This window comes from Amblyraja radiata, chromosome 3, assembly GCF_010909765.2.
Source record: "Amblyraja radiata isolate CabotCenter1 chromosome 3, sAmbRad1.1.pri, whole genome shotgun sequence".
Classification (NCBI taxonomy): Eukaryota; Metazoa; Chordata; class Chondrichthyes; order Rajiformes; family Rajidae; genus Amblyraja; species Amblyraja radiata.
Genome location: NC_045958.1, coordinates 101374600 through 101382911, shown reverse-complemented (window position 1 = coordinate 101382911; position 8312 = coordinate 101374600). Strand labels below are relative to the sequence as shown.

At 44.9% G+C, this 8312-nt stretch overlaps 1 protein-coding gene across 9 annotated transcripts in view; it reads right to left on the bottom strand.

Moving 5' to 3' along the window:
* Positions 1-455: 455 nt before the first annotated feature.
* The window catches only part of LOC116971339 (UDP-glucuronosyltransferase 2A1-like), a 70471-nt gene continuing 62614 nt past the window's right edge, over positions 456-8312 (bottom strand). For all 9 annotated transcript variants that reach the window (XM_033018435.1, XM_033018438.1, XM_033018441.1 and 6 more), the window contains 4 exons: positions 5934-6065; positions 4339-4426; positions 2768-2987; positions 456-1851 (listed from right to left, as the gene is read on the bottom strand). In XM_033018435.1, the coding sequence (XP_032874326.1) occupies positions 1569-1851; positions 2768-2987; positions 4339-4426; positions 5934-6065 (723 nt within the window). In that variant the 3' untranslated portion in view covers positions 456-1568. The remainder of the gene's footprint in view (positions 1852-2767; positions 2988-4338; positions 4427-5933; positions 6066-8312) is intronic.

Below are 8312 nucleotides of genomic sequence, written 5' to 3'. Positions count from 1 at the left end.
GTTACTACAGCGAAGTGGTCAAACATGATTTACCTTTCATAAAACCACGTTGACGGTTTGAAAATGCTCTAAATTCTGAGGCGTTACTTGATTAACATCACCCCAACAACAGATAATAGGAAGCCAGAAGAGACGGCATATACTGCAATCCTGGGTAAAAAACAAAGTGCTGGATGAACGGGACAGGCAGCATCTGTGGAGCAAAATGGACTGGCAACGTTTCGGGTTGGGAGTTTTCTTCAGGCGACCCTGACATCAGAAAGTCCAAGCGTAGAGTAAGGCCTACTGGATCTCCTGGTTGCTAACAATTTTAACTCGCCTTCCCATTCCCATACTGACCTTATAGACACAAAATGCTGGAGTAACTCAGCGGGACAGGCAGCATCTCTGGAGTGAAGGAATGCGTGACGTTTCGGATCGCGACCCTTCTTCAGACCCAATGCTTTTCTCCAGAGATGCTGCCTGTCCCGCTGATTTACACCAGCATTTTGTGTCTATCTTCGATTTAAACCAGCATCTGCAGTTCTTTCCCAGCCACACTGACCTTTCTGCCCTGGTTCTCCTCCATTGCCAGAGTAAGGTTGCATGCAAACTCAAAGGCTTCATATTCATCTTGGGTAGCTTACAACCCAAGGGCATGATCATTGAATTCTCCAATTTCAGGCAAGCCAACACCTTCTCTTCTCTTTCACCCTATCTGGTCTTCCTCCCAATGCCTCCTCCCACCCGTGTGTGTACTGTATTTAATATCCAATTCATTTCCCCTCCTTCCGCTCATCTCCCTTCCTCTCTATTCTGAGTCCCCTATTTTCCTTTCCTTTTATTCCACCCCCATTCCCCCATCCCTCCTACTGCCCTTTCCAACCCATATTCCTCCCTCCAGCTTTATCTTCACTCCTCCCTTCCCATCCAACGCCTTTTGTCTCTAGCCTTTATCACTATCTCCACCCATCTACTAATTGCCCATCCACACATATCACAAGCTGTAGGAATAGAATGAGGCCATTCGGCCCATCGAGTCCACCCCGCCATTCAATCATGGCTGATCTCCACCTCTGAATCCCATTTTCCTGCCTTCTACCCAAAACCCTAACCCCCCCGTTCCAATCCAGAATTTCTCTATCTCTGCCTTAAAAATATCCACTGACTTGGCCTCCACCTGCCAACTCTTGCCCACTTTCCCCTCTTCTCTCTTTACCAGCTTTCTCGCCTCCAATCCAACAGTCTGACCAAAAATCGCTTGTCCATTTCCCTCCACAGATGCTGCTGAGTTCCTCCAGCACTTTGTTAGTTGAGCTTAGTGACATCCCAGATTGCAAGAATGATTATCAATGAGATTCATCGTGAGTCACCTTGACATATCACTCTTTAAGCACAATTTGAAATCGCAAATTATAAAATGAGATCAAACCATTGGCAACATACATGATCACGAAATGCAATTAACTTTCTCAATAGCCTTTCGTGGCAGCGGCATAAAGCACCGTGCAATTTACAGGCATGATCATAGAAATTACAATGCAATTACAATGCTATAAACTCAAAGTGGTCCAGTGTATTTTAAGCCATCATTGAGTTTTTTCCTTCTCTACCTTCGTGCCCCTGCATATTCTGCAGCAGGACAAGCAACATTTTGTGAGGAGATATAGGAAAACTGCCACACATGCACCAAGGAACGCCACTACATCCAGGCAATGATATTGGTACCAAGACAGAGAGTGTGCTGCAGGCCGCAAATGTTTGGCTCCTCCATGTCGCATAACAAACTCAATCCAGTACACAGATCTTTCCAAAGGACTCATCGGTTGGTCTCGCTGAATTATAGATAACTTCACTGCATTTTCTTTATACCTGAGGGAATAAAAATAGTCATAGTTTTGCTTGATTTCACTTTATTCTGTCCCATATATCCATGTATCAACTTCCATCTGAATGCTAAGTTTTATTTAGTCAAACTGCTCATTACAGATCACAAGAGGTCGGCACGATGGCGCAGCGGTAGAGTTGCTGCCTTACAGCGCCAGAGACCCGGGTTCGATCCTGACTTACGGGTGCTTTCTGTAAAGCGTTTTATGTTCACCCTGGGACCGCATGGGTTTTCTCCAGTTGCTCAGGTTTCCTCCCACAATCCCAAGATGTACAGGTTTGCGGGTTAATTGGCTTCAGTAAAATTGTAAATCGTCCCTAGTGTGGATTAGTTTTAGTGTGCGGGTTGGTGCAGACTTTGGGTCGAAGGGCCAGTTTCCACACTGTATCTCGAAAGTCTGAAGACTAAAGACTAAAATTACATAAAGAAAGACACAAAGTGTTTTCGAGGTTTTTTGACTGAACTAGACTGGGGGGCAAGCTTGAGAAGAGCGTATTTACAACAGGTACTGCCGACTGAATTGTCTTCAGTTGTCACCGACAGGGTCATAGCTTGTCGTAGCTTGTCGCGGGTGGACAGAGGTTGACTTCGGTTGTCGTAGGTTGTCGCCTGTGCGGTCATAGATTGTCATAGGTGTGGTCGTAGGTGGACGTCCTAATGGGTCACCGGTTGTCAGTAGCTTGCCGTAGCTTGCCGTCGACTAGGTGGTAGGTTGTCGTAGACATTGTCGTGGGGGGGGCCCAGTCACCGTTTTTTCGGCGACCTGTTACGACTATGACAGTCGCCGGCAGTCGCCTAAAAAATCGCCTACATGGGATTTTTATGTGAGGGAGATCAAAGCACTACACTCTGAAATAAATTGAACATTAATTCCACCTCCCCTTAATGCTGTACTCTTACCTCGTGTCATTAATCACAGTGTTGAGAGCAACAACCAACTCCTGTGTACTCAATGTAGCAAAATTAACAACCACAGCAACTCCCTTTGCTTTCATGTGAGCCATGTTATCAGGCTGATCAGCGAACAGAGGAATGCCGAGCATAGGCACCCCGTGATAAATGGCTTCATATATCCCATTGGTACCACCGTGAGTGATGAATACTCTTGTTTTGGGATGCCCTGAAATTAAAGTCACAGAAAATTACTCGAGTATAGAAGCTGGGAGGTCATGTTACAGTTATATAAGACAATGGTGAGGCCGCATTTAAAGTTTCGTGTTCGGTTCTGGGCACCATGTTATAGGAAAGATGTTCTCAAACTGGAGAGGGTGCAGAGAAAATCTATGAGGATGTTGCTCGATTCGAGGGTCTGAGCTATAGGGAGAGGTTGAGTAGGCTGGGACTCTATTCCCTGGATCTTATAGAGGGTGTAAAATCATGAGAGGAATAGATCGGATAGACGCACAGATTCTCTTGCCCAGAGTGAGGGATTGAGAACCAGAGGGCATAGGTTTAAGGTGAAGGGGGAAAGATTTTATAGGAATCTGAGGGGTAACCTTTTCACGCAAAGGGTGGTTGGTGTATGTAATGAGCTGCCGGAGGAGGCAGTTGAGGCTGGGACTATTAAACATTTAATAAGCAAATAGACAGGTACATGGATAGGACAGGTTTGGAGGGATATGGGTCTAATGCAGGCAAGTGGGATGTGTAGATGGGACATGCTGGTTGTTGTGGGCAATTTGGGCTGAAGGGCCTGTTTCCACACTGTCTAAAATAAATTATGACTTAAGCCTGACGTCAACTAAACTAATAGACTGTTGCATGGATAAATGTTCAAATTATTGTAAAACACATGGTTTATTCATTTGTTCGTGGGTGTGGACATTGACAGCAAAGCCAGCATTTATTGACCTTCCCCATTTGTTCTTGAGCTGTGGAGGTAGTTAAACAGCAACCATGTTTGTTGTATAAACAAGAAACTGTAGATGCTGGATTACACAAAAGGACACAAAGTGCTGGAGAAACTCAACGGGTCAAGTAGCACCTCTGGAGAACATGGATGGGTGACATTTTGGGCGGAATGATTCCGTCTTAAGAAGGGCCCGAACCTCAAACCAAAATTCAGTGTCTATGCTTATGGAATGAGCTGCCAGTGGAGGTAAATGAGGCAGGTAATATAACAGCATTTCAAAGACATTTGGATAGTTACATGGTTAGGAAAGGTTTAGAGGGATATGGGCCAAACGTGTGTAAAGGGGACTAGCTTAGATGGGGCATCTTGGTTGGCATGGCAGAAGAGTCTGTTTCCGTACTGTAGGACTCTAGAGGGCATAGGCTTAGGTGAGAGGGGCCATATTTAAGCGACACCTCAGGGCAACTTTTTCCACTCAGTGGGTCATCCTTATCTGGAATGAACTGCCAGAGCAGAAGAAGCTTCAAGAAACCTCAACCCACAAGGAATCAACAATTTCCTTTCAAACCTTCAGCAAAGGAGGAAAGATAAAGATAAATACAAATACTCTGTCTCTTACCAAGCAAGTCATTCTGAGGTAGCCATTTGTACAGCTTTGTGTTTGATGCCAATGTTTTTGGCTTCTCACCAGCGTATCTCCAAAGAACCTGAGAAAGGTAGCAATCATGACAATGAATAGAAAAACGGGATATAACGTGTTACTTAAGTCTTTGGGAATTGGGTCTGAAAATGTACTTATTATTCTGCAGCCCATGCGGGGGGGGGGGGGGGGGAGCACACAGAGGTCCAGTAATGGTTTCCAGAGACCTGGGTTCGATCCTGACTATGGGTGCTCTCTGTACAGAGTTTGTACATTCTCCCTGTGACCGGCGTGGGTAAAAGACAGTAAAGACAGGATCTCAGGATTTATCCACCCACACCATATATCAGGCACCCCCTGTCCTCTCTGTGAAAGGGTCCGTGGCCCCACTTTGACCTCAAGTCACTTCGGAACCCACAAAATTAGAGTGGAAGCGAGTCATCCTCAACAACAAGAAAAACAATGTTTTTGTCAGGCAGTATCTGTGGAGGGAAAGGACAGGCGATGTTGCAGGTCAGAATCCTTCTACAGGGTGGCACGGTGGCACAGCGGTAGAGTTGCTGCCTTACAGCACCAGAGACCTGGGTTCGATCCTGACTATGGGTGCTTGTCTGTATGAAGTTTGTACGTTCGCCCCGTGACCTGCGTGGGTATTCCCCGGGTTCTCCAGTTTCTTCCCACACTCCAAAGACGTAGGTTAATCGATTATGATAAAAATTGTAAATTGTCCCTAGTATGTGCTCGTGTACGCGGATCACTGGTCAGCGTGGACCCAGAGGACTGAAGGGCCACACTGTATTGCTAAACTAAACATGTCTCCACACGAAAATATATGCAGCATTTTCAAACATGTTCTGGCTTTATGTCAGATTTCCGGCATCCATAATATTGTCCCATTTTTATTGATTGAGGAAGTTGGGAAACGGTGAAAAAAAAATCTTCTCTTTCTCCGCGTAGTTTTAGGTTGGGGCTGCACATGGAGAAATCATGGTAGCAAACTTGGGTTACCTTCCCCAATGGAAAAGGACTGTGGTTTTTGACCTCGTTTTCCCAATCTTGGACGATCCCAGCTCCAAAACCACAAACAAATGTAATTGTGAACTATCCCTGGTGTGTGTGGGGTGGTGTTGGTGTGCGGGGATCGCTGGTCGGTGTGGACTTGGTGCGTCGAGGGGCCTGTTTCTGCGATGTATCTTTAAACTAAACTAAACAGATCGGGTAGAGGCACGGAGTCTCTTGCCCGAAAGTAGGGGAATCGAGAACCAGAGGACATAGGTTTAAGATGAGGGGAAAAGATTTAATAGGAATCTGAGTGGGTAACGTTTTCACACAAAGAGTAGTGGGGGTATGGAATGAACTGACAGAGGAGATAGATGAGGCAGGTACTATTGCAATGAAACATTTAGACAGGTACATCAATAGGACAGGTTTAGAGGGATATGGGCCAAATGCAGGCAGGTGGGACTCATGTAGCTGGGACATGTTGGCCATTGTGGAGAACTTGGGCCAAAGGGCCTGTTTCCACACTGTAAGACTCTATGACTCTAATCAGAACTTATGATAAAGAAACAAACCTTTTGCGGAATCTTCCCCAGTGCTTCAGCGACCAAATCGGCCTTCTCAGTGGTGAGGTTCTTTATCATTGAGCCCAGGGAAAACACCACAATGCCATGCTCTCCAGAGCTCTGAACAAATTCCTCCATCTCCTGCAGAGCAAACGTGTATCCAGTCACACAGAGGTGTCTCAGATTGAGAGCGATGTTTGGACAGACTTTCGAATTAAGCACAAGGCTGTTTCTTAAATGGGCTTGTGCTCCCTTAAGGGCCTGCCCCACTTGGGCGTCATTTGCGCGTCACGCAGATGGCGCGCGAAGATTTTGTATATACCAAAATCCTGGGGCGCCGCGCAGGACCGCGCGTCACTGCTTACATCACTACACACCATGCGAGCATCACGTGTGCGGCACAACGCGCGCGTCGTGCGTCGTGACTCGTAAATGATAATGCATAAATTACTCACAAAACGCCCAAGTGGGACAAGCCCTTCAGCTTTCAGAGAGGACAGCAGTTGCCAAGTCGGAAGGTCAAAGAGGGGAAACACATTCTGCTGGTTCTCTGGGCTTTAGAATACATCAACATCCCATTACTGACATCGGTCTATCAATTAGTCATACGGCATGTAAAGAGGCCCTTCGGCCAAACTTGTCCATGCTGACCAAGATGTCCCATCTACACTAGTCCCAGAGACACCAAGTGCTGGTGTAACTCAGTGGGCCAGGCAGCATCTCCGGGGAAAGAGGTCCTTTTTGTTCAAAGATGCTGCCTGACCCGCTGAGTTACACCCGCACTTTGTGTCCATCTTGGGTATAAACCAGCATCTGTAATTCCTTTTTATTAGTATTCTCCACACTGATTATACTGTTCTCACATCCTTTCCCTTGGTGAATACAGTTGAATACTCATTTAGTACCTTGCCTACGAGATTTGCCCATGTCCCCATGTAACTGTCCCAAGATTTAACAGGAACATGAGGGGCAACTTTTTCTACATAAAGTGCGGTAGGCATATGGAACGAGCTTCCAGCGGAGATTGTAGTGGCAGGTAATATCACAACATTTAAAAAACATTTGGACAGGCACGTGGATAGGACAGTATTGGAAGGATATGGGCCAAACGCAGGCTAGTGTAGTGGGGCGTGTACATGGGGCATGTTGGTCGGCATGGGCAAGTTGGGCCGAGGGGTCTGTTTCCATGTTGTATGACTGTATAACCTTGCCTATCCATGTCTGTCCAAATGTCTTTCTATTACTAAATCAATCCTTTCACTTTTTAGTAAACTTCATCGTTTAAGGTTTTGCCAATATTCTTTCATGCTGCTGTTTTAATAGAATTTCTTCAAAATGAGTTGAAACAAAGTGCATTGTGAACTTTCCTTTGATGCTTGACCAAAACTTCAATGGTTAGATAATTAATATATTGTTCCATGTACCTAGATACTGTGAAATGCTTTGTTTTGCAGACAGTCTTGTGAAATCATACTGCACACAAACAGAAGTGAAAGAATGCAATGGTTATTGTGTTAAATAAATAGTAAAACAGACACAAAGTGCTGGAGTAACTCAGCTGCTTTATGTCTTTTTTAGTTGAGCAGCATCTGCAGTTCCTTGTGTCTCCATTTCTCCCTGAAAACAAGAGTAGACTTCTTTTGAAGAAGTATATGTTTCCGGTATCATGTTACAGCTGGTTGTCACATCAGTAATATGCATTCAATAGAATATCCTCCATGTCATAAATTTTGAAACAAAAAGTGAATTTTAAAACAAAAAGTTGAATAGAGTGGATGTGGTGAGGATGTTTCCACTAGTGGGAGAGTGGAGGACCAGGGGTCACAGCCTCAGAATTAAAGGACGCTCCTTTAGGAAGGAGATGAGTAGGAATTTCTTTAGTCAGAGGGTGGTGAATCTGTGGAATTCAATGGATATTTTTAAGGCAGGGATAGATATATTCTTGATTAGAATGGGTGTCAGGGGTTATGGGGAGAAGGCAGGTGAATGGGGTTAAGAGGGAGAGATAGATCAGCCATCATTGAATGCCAGATTAGACAATGGGCCAAATTGCCTAATTCTGCTCCTATTACTTATGACCTTATGACAATTCAGGTCACCTGGGTCTGTCAGGGGAACAGCTCAATGCGTAGATGGTCTTAGCTATCAAAAGAAACCTGAACTAAAATCCAAATAAATCTTGAAATTTGATAATTAGAGTGAAGATACAGTAGCCAGACAACATTATGGTAGTGTGGCGGTTTAGTTACTAGTGGGCCAGAAACCAAGAAGACTGATGAATTTAAATTCAGTGAATAATCTGGAAATATAAATAGATATGTTTCGTAATGATGACGCTGAAACTAGCAGATGTTTGTAACTTTCAGGCTGACTCAATGGTGATGACAG